This window comes from Canis lupus, chromosome 38 (assembly GCF_048164855.1).
Source record: "Canis lupus baileyi chromosome 38, mCanLup2.hap1, whole genome shotgun sequence".
Lineage (NCBI taxonomy): Eukaryota > Metazoa > Chordata > Mammalia > Carnivora > Canidae > Canis > Canis lupus.
Window position 1 is genome coordinate 906936 of NC_132875.1, and position 20072 is coordinate 927007.

Consider the following 20072-nt stretch of genomic DNA (forward strand, 5'->3'; position numbering starts at 1 on the left):
GAAACTCTTGGGATTCCTTCAGGTTTCGGCTCAGCCACTGCCTCCTATCAGAAGCCTCACGATTGTTGCTGTGCTCTCATCTCCTTCCCGACATTGATACACGTGTGCACACACATGCACACACACACATCTGGGTTCTACTCATGTGTCCTTCACGGGGCCCCTGCCATAAACCTTACCATGTTTCATTGCAATTCTTGTATCTGTTTCAATTCACTGTATTGTGAACGTCTATCAGGGCAGGATCAGCTTTTTGTCTTTCGTGCCCCTTAAGATGTATTAAGTACTTGAGAGTAGCTTCTTTTATAATGAATAGGTTTGGATAAGACTTGAAACCATCATTAAAGCCAGAAAAATCCAGAAGCAAGGCAGGTGGGAAGGAAAGCATAAACATTCGTATCTTAGAGCATCACACAGTCTAAATAACTGGTTATAATTTCTGATTGAAAATATGCAGAGCCCATAGCTCCAATGATGGAACTTTCTCAGAAGCCCTAGTGCAGGGCCCAAATTCAAGCCTTCTCAAATCTTCACTGAGTCTTTAGGGTGTGTTTCATCCCAAATATGGGAGGAATTGGATGCTTTCTCCCCCAGACCTCAGTGACGCTAGGCTTACCTCTGACAGATACAGGAGGGCTCTTTCTTCTCCCTGGGTCTCTGCATTTCCAAATGTCCTTTCACCCTCTCTTAGGACTTGTTATAGCCATCCTACAGAGGACACTAGAGGGGAAATGAGCTCCACTGAGGATGTATCCCCTGGTAAATAAGTAGAAATCAATCTTTTCTCTCATGGGGTCAATTATCAGAGCACCTCTGCACTATCTTCTCATTAGATCTCCAGGTCAAAGGGGATTCAGTGCTTCATGGAAGATTCACAGATCCTGGTGACCATTGCTACCGCCTTTTTCTTGTCATCATTATGATTTAACCGGTCAGTCTCCATCTTGGTATGGAATTGGGAGGGCTCCATACAAAGAACAGTTTGGGCAGACCTCATCCTTACAAAAACACAGATCACATAGGGTAGTGTTGAGGGTGATTTATTGGCATGGTAAGTATTGTGAATAAGTGAGTGAAGAAAAAGTAGAAAAATTTTTGTGAAACCATGTCATTTGGGAAAATGAGCCAGTTCTAAAGAAGACGATGAAAGAATGCCCACTTTTTCCTTCCAACAACGTACATGGGGCTCTCCTTCAAATTATTCCTATTGATTTTGATGAACTCTTTAAATTTCCTATTTTTCTCCACAAAACATATGAAAGATTGGTGCATAGTTCTTGTATACCATTTTGTTTACTGGGTGTTGCAAACATTATAAAATAAAACAACATATAGATTAACTTTTTTTTCTATTCATCATTCTTTTTTTTTTTAATTTTTATTTATTTATGATAGTCACACAGAGAGAGAGAGAGACAGAGACACAGGCAGAGGGAGAAGCAGGCTCCATGCACCAAGAGCCCGATGTGGGATTCGATCCCGGGTCTCCAGGATCGCGCCCTGGGCCAAAGGCAGGCGCCAAACCGCTGTGCCACCCAGGGATCCCTCTATTCATCATTCTTATAGAAAATATCTTAGAGGGACACCTGGGTGGCTCAGTGGTTGACCGTCTGCCTTTGGCTCAGGGTGTGATGCTGGAGTCCCAGGATTGAGTCCCACATCAGGCTCCCTGCATGGAGCCTGCTTCTCCCTCTGCCTGTGTCTCTGCCTCTTTCTCCATGTCTCTCATAAATAAATAAATAAAATCTTTAAAAAAAAAAAAAGAAAGAAAATATCTTAGAAGTTTCTTGATACAGTAGCATAACATTGGGGTTGTGTCCTTCATATGAATGTGGTCAGTGAGCATGACTCAAGGGTGTGCGGTGTTAGGAAAAAGGACCTCTCTCCTCATCCCTATCTAGTTATGGAATTTGACGACTTAAAATACTATATAAAAACAAATTTATATTAACTACCATTGTGTAAGTCACATTTATTTTTAACCATTGAAAATAATCAGGGAAAAAGAAATAATCAAGGAAGATCTTTTTCCTTCGTGTTTCTCTCCCCAGTGTAGTACTACTACAGGATTTCATCGCTAAGCAATATTTTATATGCTCCTTTGAATATGCAAATTCATTTAATTTATCTATTTTCCCCCCATGGAAACTAATCTGTTTTTAGTATCAGTAACATTTGGTAAGTTTACTTTTCATATATAATCTGTGGTTCATCTGCTCACTGTTTCTAGAAATAAAATTATTTCTATGAGGAGATGCATAAATTGACAAGAAAGGAGAATGACTTAATTTGCTTTAAGAAAAAGAAATACTTAATTGGTCTGTTTTTGCCCTCATTCAGGTGTTAGGAAGCCTAGAGATTGAAAGGGCTGAATGACAATAATGCCCTCTTTTTAACCTAGCAGACCTGCCATCACTGAATCCTAGAGTTGCCCTAGTGTAATTCAAGTAAGCATCTCATTGGCAGATGGGCACCAGTGGCAGCATTACAGAAGGACATATTTGCACAGTCTCTTTATTCCCTAATTCCAATAAGTTTGTTGCTTTTAGAACACTCTTCCTCCCCACTCTTGTTTTAAATGCACCACAGGAAAAGTGTAAATCATTGAGCTATATAAACACTAAGTGACACTTGGAGAAATCAATACCCTTTTATTTTTTATTATTTTTTATTTTTTATTTTTTTTATCAATAACCTTTTAGATTAACAGAATCATTTCTAAATCTTTTGGTTTGTTTTCCTTCGGTATGGGAAGTTATATAATACTCAATTGACAACAGTGAGTGTCCGTATGTGGGAGCATAACTTGAATACGTTGCGCATCCTCCACGGTCTTTCTGTAGATTCTCCAGCTCCCGTGGTACATTGGTCTCCCCAACACCTGCTGCAGACTTAGGAATGCTGACCTAATGATGTGAATGCTGGTTGCCATGGAGCAGGAATACAAATTTTCTGGAGAGACTACCATGAAACCATGAAGCACAAGCCTTAGTCTATGTAGAGGTCTTGCTGGATAATTTTTTGTTTCCTTATCGACCTTTGTTTGTTTTCTTTACTTTTGATGATTATGACTCATGTTCAAAGTCACTGCGTACAGCTTAGGGTGCCGTGTAGGAATGAATTTTCTCTGTTGCTTGTGGAATCCTAAACTCAGACTTTTGAAGCAAAGATGTTCCAGCTTTACTTAACATCCCATCCACCAAAAGACAGGGATGAATAGGTAAACCCATCATTTGATGAACAGAAACATTCTAGGGATCTGTTAAGGAACCTGTATTTACAGGCCCCAAAATGCATTTAACAAAATCCAGGTTTTGGTTGGAAATCCAGGAAAAATCCAACAGTTTTATCAAAAAGATTACTTCAAAATATTTCCTAAATAGGTCCATCCCTTGCCTGTATTGAACTCCCTCAAATTTTGCTTCGTGTGTATTATGACTTTAAGAGAGTATTTACATTTTGTCTATTGAAATCACCTTTCCTTCTTTCTCACGACTTACATAGCTGTTGGATTTGTGTTTTTTTGTTTGTTTGTTTTTTATGGGTTTTTTGTTTGTTTGGTTTTTTTGTTTGTTTGTTTCTTTTTGTTGTTGTTGTTGTTGTTGTTTTCCAGAAGAATGAGTGTGATGTATGCTGGGAGGATGGTTTTGTGTTCTGTGTGTCTTTTGGGTTTAGAGAAATTAATACGAACTTGGTTTTGGTTGTTTTGTTGGACTATTGAGGAAGACAATTTAAACATGTAGGATAAAATTCCTATTTTCATACCAAAATTTGTCCTTGTGTTTTATAAAGATAATTATAATGGGCGTGCATAAATGATGGAAACTTAAGGCAATAGTATTGGATATAGCAAAAAGAGGAAAATTTTTAGAACTTTTGGTTAAGAAGTCAAATGAATTGTTTGTTATTTAAAACTGCCATTTGATGGATGAAAGACTTTTCTGCTAAAGGAAATAAAGATGCTTAGCCCTGGGAGGCAAGCAATGATGAAGATCCTTATCTGTGTGTATCTGTGTGCACTGAAGTGTTTTCGTGTAAATAATGTCCCGCAAAGGACTTTTCTTTTTTTTTTTTTTTCCAAAGGACTTTTCTTTTTTTTTTTTTTTAAATTTTATTTATTTATGATAGGCACACAGCGAGAGAGAGAGAGAGAGAGAGAGAGAGAGAGAGGGAGAGAGAGAGAGAGACAGAGACACAGGCAGAGGGAGAAGCAGGCTCCATGCACCGGGAGCCCGACGTGGGATTCGATCCCGGGTCTCCAGGATCATGCCCTGGGCCAAAGGCAGGCGCTAAACCGCTGCGCCACCCAGGGATCCCTTTCAAAGGACTTTTCTTATGAACAAGTCTGGCAATAATTTAGTCTTACTAAATGTAGATGCCTATTATTCTAATGAAGAGCTAATTACACAACTAAAAATATAGTTTTCTTCCTTAACTATTATTTTCCCTTTTTTAAACAAGGCATCTGCTTCCCAACAAACCTAATCAGATCACTCATGATCTGCAATGAAATAGAAAACTTTCCTGAGGTGTAATACCTGAAGCATGCAGCTGGCTTCTGAAGTTTGTCTTTAGTTACAACTTTTCACAAGAAAGCAAGCAAGGCTTTCAACCCCATAATAAAACTCTTGACCATAGAAACATCAGGTGTTATAGCTAGGACAGATGCGTTTTCGTAGCTATAAGGGAAAGTAATCAGGAGAACAGACGGAAAGTTCAGTGTGACAAAGAACTAGATATAGTTTCATTTTTTAATCTGTTAGAGAAACATTAAAACAGTGGAAGTGGAGCTGCTGCTCAGAATGAACTTCCAGACATGCTCGATGCTTTCCGAAGATGGACGAGTTTTCTATTTTTTTTAAGATTTATTTATTTATTTATGATAGACAGAGAGACAGACAGACAGATACAGGCAGAGGGAGAAGCAGGCTCCATGCCGGGAGCCTGACGTGGGACTCGATCCCGGGACTCCAGGATCGCGCCTTGGGCCAAAGGCAGGCGCCAAACCACTGAGCCACCCAGGGATCCCCTGGACGAGTTTTCTAATTGCATTCTTCATGTCCTTGTTTCTCAGACTATAAATGATGGGGTGGAAGAATGGAGCAAGGACAGTAAACATCAGTGCAATGGCTGTGTCCAAAGCTGGGGGGTAGGTGGCATTGAAACGCAAGTACATGAGGGACACACTGCCAAAGAAAATCAGGAAGACAGTGAGATGGCCCCCACAGGTAGAAAAGGCCTTCTGCCGACCCTCAGCAGAGGGGATCCTCAGGATCACAGAGACGATTCTGATGTAGGATAGGGCAATGATTAGAATGGTGATGATGATGGCCACAGCGTGGATCACATCTTCAACCAGAATCACGGACGCGTTTGTACAGGCCAGCCTCAGCACTGGCACCAAGTCACAGAAGATCTAATGGATTTGGTTGGGCCCACAGAAGGGCAGTGTGGAAATCGTTACAATCTCAGGAAGTAGGATGAGGAAGCCAAAGATGCAGGAGCCTGCAGACAGCTGAGCACACAGCCGGGGGGTCATGATCATCTGGTAGCGGAGAGGGTTGCAGATGGCCACGTACCTGTCAATGGCCATAGTGATCAGCAAGATCTCCTCTGAATTCCCAAGGGAATGGAAGAAGTACATCTGCAGGAGGCAGCCGGTCATGGAGATGGTTTTCTTCTCACTGACCAGGTTGGAGAGCATCTTGGGGATGGTGGCTGTGGTGTACCAGACCTCCAGGAAGGAGAAGGTGCTGATGAAGTTGTACATAGGGTTGTGGAGGCGGACATCCATCCTGACCGCAAAGAAGATCAATAGATTCCCAACGACAACAAAGGTGTAGATGAAGAGTAAGGGGAAGAAGTACAGGAGGCCACCATCCTGGAGCTGGGGGAAGCCAGTGAAGACAAATTCCGTCACTGCTGACAGGTTTGCACCCTCCATGTGCCCAGCAGAGCTCCCTGTGAATGCAGGAGAGGGCACATACCAGCTCAAGGGGAGGAGGAGAAGAAAGGATGATGTACAGCTAAATAACTCCAATGCATAACAGGATAGAACTGGAAGTTTTTATTTTTTCCTGATGCCACATGCTTGTGCATATTGATTAATATTTGACATGTTTTCTAACTCCGTCAGAGGCACAATCACAGTGATAGTACAGCTGTGTTCAGCTTCACCTGTAATACAACTATGGGAATTTTTAAGTTACACACAATTACTATATTATGATCTAATAATTCAAAATATATGTGTATATTATAATGAATTTTAGAAGTAAGGGACAAGAATAAAAATAAACACAATAGAAATTGTATTATTATTTTTTCTTTCTACCCCAATGAACATTCTTGCACATTCTTCCTTGGAGCTTTCTGTTCTAGGGGATTGGAATGTAGACCAGTAGTCTACACTGAAACCCCAATCGAGTCTCTTACTACCTACCCGTCTTTTGGCAAATTACTTAATCTTTTAGGCTCAAGTACTCATTTGCAAAATGAGAGTACAATAGTATCTATCTAATAGGGAATCTGTAGGATTAAGTAAATATATTCACAGGACTTAATCACTGCTTAACAGGTGGTAAATTCCAACTCCCCACACCTTTCGTTCTCCTACAGCATGGCTGTGCGCTTGCTCCCCCACTTCTGCACTGAAGCTCTTCCAACCAAGCTCAGCATCGCCCTGCCTGCCCATGTTAATGGAGACTCTGTTGTCATCTGGCTCTGGACACAGTTCATCCCTTTACCTGAGGCTTTCCTCCTCCACTTCTAGGATTCCATCTCTAAGAGTAAGGGACATGAATAAAAATAAACAGAAGTTACATTACATATTCCCAATGGCTCTCAGAAGTGGTTCTGGTTTTGTCTTTTTGTTTTGTTTCACTTGTTTTCATTCATTCTATCATCCTTACTCTTCTCTTCTCTCTCCCACTAACTGTTCTCCAAGTGCTCACTTCCTGCATCCACTCTGTTCTCAATAATTCTATTTGCTCCTGTGGTGATCTCATCCACTGACAAGATCTCAATTATTACTACTTGCAGATGTTTTTCTCCAGCCAACTCTCTTTCATGAGCTCTAAGCCCACACATCTGACTCCAAACTTGCTCCGGCTTCTCCTCCTAGCATCCCCAGTGCCGTTCCCCCAGAGTGCCCTCATGCACACTGCTTTGCGGGATCACCATAGCTCCTGTGTGTATCATGTCCTCGGACTGTAGGATAGCCATTCCCCCTCTGCTTACAAAAAATAATGCTTAATACTGGTCATGTTTCTGCATGCTCCCCACCCCTTATAAACCCCGTGACTTAGCTTTTCTATGCCTTTAATTCCTCTCTTGCAAGGTGGAGAAAATATTAATACTGGCACATAATGTTCAAAGAACGGGAGACCCTGTATAATAGCAATAACAGCATTCTAGAGTGTGGTGGGGTATCAAGTCACTTACTGCACAAGCAATGCCCAAAGCACGAGCTATACTTCCTACCTAATGCTCTAAAGAGGTAAGATTATCCCCACTTTACAGATGAAAAGACATGAGCACAGACAGATGAAACACTTGGCCCAGGGATTCTCAGCTGCAGTCAGAATGTAAATCCATGCTCTGTAACCTCTAGTGATGCGTTTCAACCCAGACACTTGGCTGCCTCTACTGATTTGTGGGACATCCTTTCAATGCCTTAAATAGTGTCAGGAATATAGTAAACACTCCAGAATGTTGGGCACTATGACCCTGGGGTTTCTGTCATGTATGTATCACGTTTGATAATAATTACCGACTACTTGTTTTGTCTTCTTTAGACAGGGTTCCTCCTTCAGGGCAGTAAACTAAAAGAGGGTTGGCATGCAAAAGATGGTTGGTGTCAAGTAAATTAACCTGACGCCAAGCTACTGGGTGCAGTGATCATTTAGCCCACAAGACAGCCATGGACAGGGAACAAAGAAAATTAAGGACTGTTTGGAAAGGGAAGTATGACAATCCACTTTGAGTAAGAGTCCTAATCAAGTCTGGAAAAAATGACCTATCAAAAGACGGCATCATAATGGAGTATCCGGCTTCACATACATGTGTACCCAGCACAGTCTCCCCCATATGTGCCTTTGCACCTTAGCAACATTTGAAGCTTTTGAGTCCTCAGGTTATGACGTTCTTATTCTTACACATAGTGAGTGAATTCTTTCTCGAGACTTGGCCTTCTGCACTCACCTCTACCAAAGACCACAGGGACTCCTCTGTCTGTCTGGGTCTCTGCGTCCTTGATATCCCTCCAGCCCTCCACAGGGGGACTTACAGCTACTTTCACAGATATCCCAGGGAATAGCAAGGAGGGAAGTGGGCGCCATAGGGGATTCCTGCCTTGCACCACAGTGGAAAGGATCACTTTTCCTCATGGAGTTAATTAGCAGTAAGATCCTCACTGTACTCTTCTCTCATTAGATTTTAGGATCAACGTATTTTTTTTTTTGTATTTGTACTTATCACTCCGAACATTGCAAACTACTTTCTCCAGCAAAGTGCTTATGGCCCCAAGTATGTGTGTCTACCAGGACGCCACACAAAGAGCACATTTGTGGCAGTGCTGCTCTTCTAACATGGATACATGTGCGGAAAGTCTCAAAAGAAATGTACTGACACGGAAAAACTTGAGAAAATATTTAACAGAAAATAAGATCTTTTCATAACAGACATGTCATTGGGATTTTGTGCCAATACTGAAGTGTGAGGACAATGCCATTTTTTCTCATGCCACAAATGCATGTATCTCTCTTACCCTAAACAATTCACATTGGTCCTACTAACCTCTCCATTGAAAAAGTCTCACAGGATTTTTTCTGTACTCCATGTGCTCAATACACTGCTCTGTTGAAAACTCAAAAGTATTTTTCTTCCTTCTCCTCCTATCCTTCTTCTTTTTCTCTTTCTCCACTGTGTCTTTCTTCTTCTTCTTCTTCTTCTTCTTCTTCTTCTTCTTCTTCTTCTTCTTCTTCTTCTTCTTTCTTCTTCTTCTTCTTCTTCTTCTTCTTCTTCTTCTTCCTCTCTTCTTCTCTTTTTCTTCATCTAGTTGTTTTTATCATGTAATCTTCTTGGAAATATGTATCAGACTTTGGATGGGAAGACATGCTTTCTTTCTCTCTTGAGTTTTGTCTAATATGTCTTCCTGTGACTTGGGGGCCTATTTTCCTTGTCTAACTTCTTATAATATTTTTTCTTGAAATTAAAAAATAGTAAGCCATGGGAATAAAAGACATAGCATAGGGAACATAGTCAATGGTGCTGTAATAGTGTTGCATGGTGACAGATGGTGGCGACATTTGTGGGGAGCACAGCATGATATACAAAGAAGTTGAACCACTATATTGTACGCCTGAAACTACTATAATATTGTGCATCAATTATACTCAAGCTAAAGAAGAAAATCACATGAGGGGATCTGAAAAAAATTTTAATTGGCAAAATTGCATTTCCAATGATTTAACACAGTGTGGAAAAGTCTATTTCACTTTTAACGACTTCATTGAGATATAATTTGTATACAAAGAACATATTTAATGTGTACAGTGTGATGAGTATGAACATATACAAACACCATATACAATCACCATAGTGATGGTAATAGGTGTATCCAATGCCTCCCAGGGTTGCTTCATGTTTAAGGTAACAAATATGAACTTTAACCTCTTCAATAGATCTTACCACTATGTTTTGCAATCTGCAGTTGTTACTAATGCCTTTGGAATAATAATAAGGATAATATAATAATAATAATAATACTTATATAGTAACAATAAAATTAATGTTTACAAGATCTATTTTAATGATTTAAACATTATATTTCCTTTCTATTATCTATCCATTTATGCTAGTCAAAACAAAAAGTCCATGATAAATGAAATGTGTATAAATAAACATGTACATGGGGAGATGGGAATAAATAGAAACTATCAGTGTAACATTGAATTAGTTATATGTTAATTTTATGATTTAGTATGTCAGAGTAACATCTAAAGTGAGAGGTGCCTAAGAACTAGCATCAACTTGCAGATGCATTAAACACTTTCTGAAGGCAGAGAAGCTTCTTTAAAAAAAACAAAAAAAAGATTATATCTACTTATTTGAGAAAGAGAGAGAACCCAAATGGGAGTAGAGGAGGGGCAAAAGGAGATGAAGAAACAGGCTCTTGCCCAGCAGGGAGGCTCAATCCCAGGACCCTGAGATCATGACCTGAGCCAAAGTCAGACACTTAACCAACTAAGCCACCCAGGTGATCCAGGAAAGAGAAGCTTCTTAATAGCAATCTTCATATCCTTGTTTCTCAAGCTATAAATGATAGGGTTGAAAAAGGGAGCAAGAACGGCAAACATCAATGCAATGACTGTGTCCAAAGTTGGTGGGAAAGTGGCAGAGAAACGCAGGTACATGAGGGAGACACTGCCATAGAACATCAGAAAGACACCAAGATGAGATGCACAGGTAGAAAAGGCCTTCTGGCGGCCTTCAACAGAAGGGATCCTCAGGATCACAGTGATGATTCCGATATAAGAGAGAGCAATGATCAGTACAGCAATGATGATGGCCACAGCATGGATCACATCCTCAATCAGAATCATGGACGTGTCTGTACAGGCCAAGCGTAGCACAGGTTCAAAGTCACAGAATATCTGATGGATTTGGTTGGGCCCACAGAAAGGCAGTGTGGAAATCCATGCAATCTCTGGGAGTAACACAAGAAAGCCAAAGATGCAAGAGCCCGCAGAGAGCTGAGCACACAGCCGGGGGGTCATAATGGTTGGGTAGCGGAGAGGGTTGCAGATAGCAACGTACCTGTCAATGGCCATGGTGGTTAACAAAATCCCCTCTGAATTTCCAAGAGAATGGAAGAAGTACATCTGCAGGAGGCAGCCAGTCATGGAGATGGTCCTCTTCTCACTGACCAGGTTGGAGAGCATCTTGGGGATGGTGGCTGTGGTGTACCAGACCTCCAAGAAGGAGAAGGTGCTTATGAAATTGTACATAGGATTGTGGAGGTGGGCATCCATCCTGACCGCAAAAAATACAGTGAGATTCCCAACAATGATAAATGTGTAGATGATGAACAAAGGAATGAAGAGGAGGAGGCTACCATCTTCAAACTTGGGGAAGCCAGAGAAGAGAAATTCTGTCACCATAGAAGTTTGGTTAGCTCCTACCATGGTCTCAATGGCCTTAATTTTATGGGTAGAAAGACACAGCTCACTCCCTAGATGAAATATAAAGAGTTAGATCTCTTGGCTCATGTAAGAGTCAAAGAAAGAAATGCTTTAGGTAGATGATTTAACTCCATCACTCTTGGGTTAATTAAGCAGATATCCATTTAGTGTCCATTATGGGCCAAGCACAACTATAGGTTTATTGAATTCAGTAATGAAAAAAGTACTCTGTTTTCATGGAGCTTATATTCCAACAAAGAAGACAAATAATAGTAAACAAGCTATTAATAATGTCATGTTTAAAAACTATACTAACTAAAATAAAGTAGGATATTAAGGATACTAATAATCATTGCTTTTTATAAGAATTCCCCAAGTCATTTTGAATCCATACCAGATAAATTCTCTAATGTTTCCTGACTATGGATTAGACAATTACAATTTTTAGTTTCCTTTCTACATAGTTACTGTAAAGTTGTATTCTGCATTTTCTGGAAAATCCCCAGTTTTTAGTATTATGTTCCTTTTCCAGACCAGAGAAGAGTAAGGTTAGAGAAGAAGGTAAGGTTTGTAGGCAAATCTATCAAGCCGAAGCTATGGTAGGAAACTATTCCCAGGATCAGAAAAGATAGAACTAGCACAGAGGGAAGGGACGTGTGAGAAACTGCGCTTTAGTGGGTTCTGGAAAAACAAAGAAAGTCCGGTGGATGAACTGGGAGTTCTCTCTTTAGAACCTAGTTCTTGAAATCTTTCAATCAGGCTTCTAAATGTCAGTCCATTAGAGATATTGGAAAGAAGCCAAGAATCTTAATGAAATAGCTAAGTGTCTCCACACAGATCATTTATACCTTGATGAAGACCATCAAGGAATGAGAAAGTGAAGGCCAAAATGTGAGAGTCCAACACAATTTGGGTCCCTTGAAAGTGACATGAAGCATGAAGAGGTCTCTAAAGGTAGTCCATGGAAACTCATCAGGTGCATCAGGATCTAGTCCCCTGACAACTCAGAAACCTGATCTAACAGAGAAGAATCAATTAAAGAGAAATGTTGAGAACACCAAGGAATCTGAAAGATAAGTTCTCTTTGGAAATAATGTAGAGCCATGTAAAAATGAGCTCCTCATATGATTAAATTAGATCACTTGATTATGCTTTATGCCAATATTCCCTGGAAAACACAGCCAAATATTTCCCCTGAGCTGATACTATTAGAAAATTACTTATAAGCAGAATTTATGTAAAGCCTATAACTTTATTGAAGAATGGCATTTGAAATTCCAAGTTAACATGAGGCATTTAAAATATAAATGGAGACAAAGAAAAATATTTGACTCATTCTGAGATTTTTCAGAGATCTCATTACAAAACTGAATATATATCTTGAGAAAGTCCTTTTAAGAACTGCTTTATATAGACTAAATTTTGTAAACAGCAGTTCATCAGCTTCTAGCAAAACAAGGGCCCACAAAGTATTAAGAAATATTGATTATTACATGTATACATGTAAACCCTTCAGGTTTTCATAGAATAAGATTATTGTAAATGTCATTATACAGATATCAATTGTCATTAATTTTTTCTGCTGGCTATAGGACATTTGTTTCATGAATATGCATATAAATGAATGTATACACTATACGTTATATATAATACAGAGATTCGTTCAATGCAATCTCAATTAATATCCAGGTAGGGTTTTTTAATAGATATTAAGAAGCTAGTTCTAAAATAAATATATTAAAAGATAATGGACTAGGCAAAGCATCTTGAAAAAAGAGAACAGATTTGGAGGACAGAACTGCTGATATACATGTCCAGATTCACTGTAACGCTAAAAAAAAGTCAAGACACATTGATCAATAGAGCCAAGTAGAGTACAAAAATAGGCACTCATATATACAGCCAAGCAATTCAACAGAGAGAAAACAGTATTTTTGGCAAATGACACCAGGAAAACTGGAAACAAATGTGCTTTTAAAAAATCTTGTATCATACATGAGAATTCATACAAAATGGATCATAGACCTAAATGTAAAACCAAAACGATAAAAGATCTCCCAGGAAATAGAAAAATCTTCATGACCTTCAGTTCAACAAAAATGTATATGCTATGGCATCAAAAGCACAGTATGTAAAAGAAAAAACTGCTAAATTGAACTTCACCAATTTTGATTGCTCTGCAAATTTCACTGTTAAGAGAATGAAAAGAGAAGCCATTCTGGGAGAAAATGTTTGTGACTGCGTATCCAGTAAAAGACACCTCCAGAATACACGCAAACTCAAAACTCTTAAAACCATGATAAGGTACATCAGCATAATGCATCTATGAGAACAATCACATTTTTTTTTTTTTTACAAAACAGCTGGCAATGCCAAGTGCTCGTGAGAATATGCAGCAACTTGATGTCTCCTATAGTGCTGGCGGGCATATTTACCCAAAAGAAGTGAAAGTTTATATCACTAAATTCTACACCTGAAATCAATTTTACCATATACATTCCTAAGTAGAATTTAAATAAAAACTTGGGGAAAATAATGAAAGTTTATGATCACACCAAAACCTGTAAACAAATATTTATAGTGGTGGCTTTATTTATAAAACTGTAAACAGCCCAAATGGCCTCCAGCTGGTAAATGGATCCATGAACTTGGTACATCCATGTAACGAACTATCACTCAACAGTGAGAGTGAACAGTATACACACAAGGCGGGTTAATCTCAAATGCATTGTGTTAAGAGAAAGAAGCCAAAGGCTACATGGTGTAAGATTCCATTTATAGGACTGTTGTGGACTGAATGTTTTTACTTCATGCTGCTCACATCCTCACGTTGAAACCTTACCTCCCAATATGATGGCTCTAGGAGATGGGGCTTTGGGGAGCTGAGCTGATAAGAATTAGATGAGCTCATGGGTGGCATTAGTACCCTTCTAAGAGTCTGGAGAGAACTTGCTCCTCTCTGTCATCTGCCACATGGGGATACAGAGAGAAGCAGTCACCTACAAACCACACACCAAGTCTTCCTGACCTGGACCTCAGGCTCCCAGGCTGCAAAAGTGCTAGATATAAACGTATGTTGTTTAAGCCACTCTGTCCATCATAATTCTCTTCTAGCAGACTGAGTGAACGAAGATAGAAACCCATACCAAGAAGTAAGGGTACTACTCTAATGAATACCTAAAAACGTGGAAGCAGCCTTGGAACTGGGCAATAGGCAGAGGCTGGAAGAGTTTAAGAGAAAGCATTCTGTGTCTAAGAAAAGCTCAGTCCCAGGTGGATGGAATGTTGTAGTGACTCACATCTGTAGGACGATCATCAATAGTAACTTTGGCTCATCACTCTACGCTCGCCAAACCCAACACCAAGGAGATCAGGAGAGCGGAGCTGGCCTGAGGAAGCCCTTTGGAAAAGACTTGCCCTTCTTGGTCTTCTGGACCCTGTAAAGCTTAGAACAGGTGAGTGGAGGAGCTTGGAGAAACCCAGGAAAGGATGAGGACCAGGAATGTTAGGCTGGCCCAAGACCCAAGGGGCTGGAATCAGCTTGTGGTTGAGAAAGGGAAGACATTTAAGTTTATGCAAAAGTTTTTGAATAAAGGACTTAAGAGTCCAAGGCATAGGAATAAAATAATAAGGGAACAGACTCTCTCTCCTATCTACCCTCCACCTCTAAAATATATACGCACTAATGAGTCTGGCTGAAAACCTCTATGATTTTCAGACTGATTGCGGGCGATTACAATGGCTTTCCCTGGCAGGTCCCCTAGAAAAGTTGCCCCCTACCCCCTAGCACCTGGTTGCAGCTCATGTCCTGCAGCCTCTAAAAGAGTTGCAGCAAGGACTAGGGCTCTTCTGGCCTTTCATGCCCTTTGCATGTCTCCAGTCACCCCAGCAAATGCACGCCTATATCGCTAGTTGCAGCCTTGGGCCAAAGTCCTCTTCTGAGGCTACTTTAGGGGATGAGGGAGAGAAACCCTGGTGTCATTTATCCCTGCTCTAACTTTGTCCACTCTGTATCCTCCTCTCCATCTCAGGGTCCATGAAATTGCTGGAGACTTTGGTTCAGGGGTCCTTTGACAGTGAAATGACCCTCACGTCTGCACTGATGCATCTGACCCTTGATCAGGGCTATTTCTCAGGGGATATGATGTGGGGGAGGGAGAGGGGCTTTCTCTGTTTCAGCCTTTTGCTCAGACTATCATAGTAAGTGATTCTCACAGTACATGTTCGAAAGCTTCGTGGTTACATTTATTTCGGCTCAGGGTTGTTTTAATCCGCTACTCTGACATGCGGTAATTCAATTCTCTCTTAACTCAGCTGAACCCCTGACACACACAAGGAGATTCAGGGAAGGGGCAGAGCAGGTTCGTACTATCTCCATTTGCAACTCAGTGTAAAGATGTCTGCATCTTTTGGGGTATTTCAAACCCCAAAGCAGTCAGAGTTACTGTCTTACTGTGATTCTGTCATCTCTACTTATTTCCCCTAAGTGAGTGCTGTTAATCTTTTTAATAGAATCTGGGTGCTTATGTTTTAGCAAAATCGGTGTTATACTTTACAGAAATTAATGTGCCAATTCGAAGTTTATCCATTGGAGACTGGAAGGAGAGAAATGAGTTGACCCAGTCCCACCAGGAGAAAGGATGGTGAATATAAAAATTAGCCCCGGCGAGGGGTATAGACTGAATGTTTTTACTTCAGTTCAATTGGACCAATTGGATTCCAATTCCTTGGAATAAGATTTTCAGGAATCAGCTCCTTAGATGTATAGATGTATCTGACCCCTTTATTCATGATCTTATTTGGTTTATATTCACATGACTGGGAACAGAGATCGGTGTGTAAAGTGGTGTCCTCGTGGATCAGAATTAATTTAGAAAAATCCTGAGGCTGTGAAATCAGAGGAACAATATCATTGCTAGGGTACAAGTCTTATTATTCCATTATCAGAGCACAGACAAAACAGAGCATCATCACTCATTTTTAATCCTACAAGTGTATCTCCTCTTCCAAGACTAATTCTATGCAGCCATTCATGGAATCTAGAACATGTCCCCAAATACTGTGATTTAAGTCAATAGAAGGAGCACAAGCTAAATGTCCTTTTCTTCTACCCAGTAGGCAATTCACGTTCACCTTGACTCAGGGCAAGCCTGCACATTGGACACACACGCTTCTCCTCTTACCTCCAGCAGAGACGAAGGGGATCCTTTCCTGGGTTTACGTGGCTGAAGTCCCTCCAGTTCATCCGGTGGACCACTGAGTCTGTTTCTAAAGCCTTCTTGGGTAGATTTCTCTACTGGAGATTTCCCTGATGACCAGAGAAAAACCTCAGTTCCATTCCCCTACAGATTAATTAGTGGGACCTGCTCTTCTGATCTTCCCTCGTTAGTTCTCCTTAGTGAGAACAACTCCAAAAGTCCTTTGAAAGTATGAGTCTCCTTTAGCATTTGCTCAGAATAAATGATTATGTGAATACATATTTTTCCTGTTTTATTGAAAAAAAGTTGACATTCATCACTGTATAAGTTTAAGACATACGGCGTGATGGTTTGATTTGCATCTATTATGAAATGATTACAATAGGTTCAGTTAGGACCCACCTTCCCATGTAGATATAATGCAAAGAAGGAAAAAGGAAAAAATGTTCTCCTTGTGACAAGAAGTCTTAGAATTTCCTCTTTCCTATATACCATACAACAGTGTCAGCTCTGATCGTCATGTTGTGCATTACATCCCAAGGACTTATTTAGATTATAATTGGAAGTTTATACCATTTGACCACCTTCCTTCAGGTTCCCCTCTCCTCTCCATCACTTCTACCAGAGTCAGATCTCTTTCTATGAGTTTTTTTTTTTAAGATTCCACATATAAGTGAAATCATATAGTATTTGTCTTTCTCTGATGTATTTCACTTAGCATAATGCCCTCAAGGTCCATCCATGTTGTGACAAATGGTAGATTTCCTCTTTTTGTGGCTGAGTAATATTCCACTAGATATATAGATCTATAGCTAGAATATATGTAGATCTATAATGGAATATTACATATATATCTAGCAGAATATTTTTTGTGATATATATATATGAATGAATAGGGAATATATATGAATGAATAGGGAAAATGTGATATATATATATCACATTGATGGACACTTAGGTTGTTTCCATGTGTTGATGCTTGTAAATAATGTTACTGTGAACATGGGAGCTGTGAGTATGAGAATGCAGATATCTTTTTGAGTTGGCACTTTCATTTTCTTTTTAATTTTTTGAGGAGACTCCATACTGTTTTGCACAGTGGCTGCACCAATTTACATTCCCACCAACAGGGCACAAGGGTTCTCTTTTCTCCACATCCTCGCTAACACTTATATCTCTTGTCTTTTTGATAATGAACATTCTAACAGGTGTGACATGATATCTCATTGTGATTTTAATTTGCATTCTCATAATGGCTAGTGATATTGAGTACCTTATTATGTACCTGGTGGCCTCCCACTTATCTTCCTTTGAGAAATATCTATTTAGGTACTTTAATCATTTAATTGCATTTTTGCTCTTCAGTTGGATGAGTTATTTATATATCTTGGATATTAACATCTTATCAGATATATAGTTTGCAATTTTTTTCCCCATTCCATAGGTTGTCTTTTCACTTTGTTGATGGTTTCTTTTGATGGTTTTGTCCCCCTCTCCCCCAACACAGGTTCTCTTTCCCTACTAGAGGAACCCAAGGCTCAGGGAAAGCCTCCTCACGTGCTGGCCTAGGGGAAGAGTAATGGGTCAACTTATAGCCACTTCTTTTCCCCTTCTACTGCAGTCTGTCATGGTCTCTATGGTGGAGAGGTGCTTCAGTATCATCCTTGAGTTCTGGGGTTCTCTCAGTGGTGACTTATTTTCGAATAGCTGTTATTTGTTCCTGTGTGGAGGAGCAAAGTCAAGGACAACCTATGTCATCGTCTTGGTGATGTCGCTCCAGAATACACATTTTAATGAAGAATTGCTTTCAACTGGATTAAGGATTTTTTTTCTTCTCTACTCTCTGAAAGGATGGTGGCATTTTTCAAGGTGTGTTGAGTTTCCCTGGCACACGGTTTCCATTGCAATAACATTGTTGACTACGTAAGAGGCAGTGCTATGAGAGGTTTGTTTTCTTTGCTGAAGATACTCCTTTACCACCATTTCCAAATATAGACCATTACCCTACTCTTTGAGTCCATATATGTGATTAGTTCCACTGGTTCCATTGAAGATTTCAGCACAATGTGAGGATATCAATCTCTACGTTGCAAAGGAATATAAAACTCCTCCCTGTATCCATGCCCCTTACAAGGTGATTTGGCAACTCTTACCATCAAGAGGTGGAGTCTCTTTCCCTCCTCTGAGTCCCTCTTGTGATGTGATTTAACCACCAAATGCAGTGGAACACACTGTGTGCCAGTTCTGAAGCTAGCGCTCAAAAAGTCCTACATACTTAGCCAGTCTCCATAGCCCCCATTCTCAGAGTAAAGGAGAAAAATATAAACCCTTACAGTGGCCTTCAAGGCCCTATAGGATCCATCTCCCAAACTTCTCTGCACTCACAGCAGTGGTCTACCTCCACTTCCACTCCACTTCAACCACAGTGGCCTCCTTGAGTCCTTGAATAGGCCAGGGTTTGCCCATCTGGAAACTCTCTCAGAAGCTTCTCCTGCTGCCTGGATTATTCTCCCTCCACATATCCATACAACTAACTCCTTGTCCAAATCCTTGTCTAAATGTGACCTTCTACTAAATGAGGTCCAACACGACCATACTACCTAAATTATGATCTCCTTATGCACACCAGACCCTCTTATCTTGCAACATTTTCTTTTATTTCCCACAGAATACAGTTTCATACAACTTATCAGGTTTTTTTTGGTTTATTACTAATATATATTTTAAAATATCTCCCCTCACTACAGTGTTGGTTACATAAAGGCAGGAAATTTTTCTCAATTGTATCCCAAGCACCTGAAACAGCACTCGGCATAGCAGTCTTGGAAAATATTTGTTTCAGAAATGGGTCACATAATAATTTCTGTGTTGGGTTAGCATCTTTTAAACTCAGCAAGATTTTACAGCTAACTGTAGAAATAGGTATTAGAATAAAAACCTACTATTCATATTTTGCACTAAGTAATTTATATATATATATTATTTTATGTATTTGTGTTAAGACAGTTTGACCTATTAGAATACCAAACTAACTTGTAATTTTAATTTTAAATTTATAAGAGAGCAAGTAATTTATACTTAAAAAAGTCAACATTATTGAGGTAAAATTTATAGTAATAAAATTCAAAATATTAGGCTTGCTATTTAAAATTGAAATCTTACCACATTTATATACTGCATCTTCTTTATGCATTCATCTTTCAATGGATACCAAGGCTCCTATATATATACAATGGAATATTACTCAGCCATTAGAAATGACAAATACTCACCTTTTGCTTCAACGTGGATGGAACTGGAGGGGATTATGCTGAGTGAAGTAAGTCAATCGGAGAAGGACAAACATTATATGGTCTCATTCATTCAGGGAATATAAGAAATAGTGAAAGGGAATAGAGGGGAAAGGAGAGAAAATGAGTGGGAAATATCAGAAATGTGACAAAACATGAGAGACTCCTAACTCTGGGAAACGAACAAGGGGAGGGGAAGGGAATGTGGGCGGGGGGACGGGGTGACTGGGTGACAGGCACTGAGGGGGGCACTTGATGGGATGAGCACTGGGTGTTATACTTTATGTTGGCAAGTCGAACTCCAATAAAAAAAAATACAAAAAAGAAAAAAAAAAGAAAATAACTCAGTCGAAAGAAAGAAAGAAAGACAGAAAGAAAGAAAGAAAAAAAGAAAGAAAAAA

The 20072-nt window shown here is 39.7% G+C and overlaps 1 protein-coding gene and 1 pseudogene across 1 annotated transcript; both read right to left on the minus strand.

Moving 5' to 3' along the window:
• Nucleotides 1–853: 853 nt before the first annotated feature.
• LOC140626747 (olfactory receptor 6K3-like) lies at nt 854–5989 on the minus strand (annotated as a pseudogene).
• A 4038-nt stretch (nt 5990–10027) lies between these two features.
• Nucleotides 10028–11186, minus strand: LOC140626900 (olfactory receptor 6K3-like). Its single transcript, XM_072814761.1, has 2 exons — nt 10286–11186; nt 10028–10077 (listed from the first exon to the last, which is right to left on the minus strand). Exons 1-2 carry the CDS (start codon nt 11184–11186, stop codon nt 10028–10030), a joined length of 951 nt encoding a protein of 316 aa, XP_072670862.1.
• Between the last annotated feature and the right edge of the window lie 8886 nt (nt 11187–20072).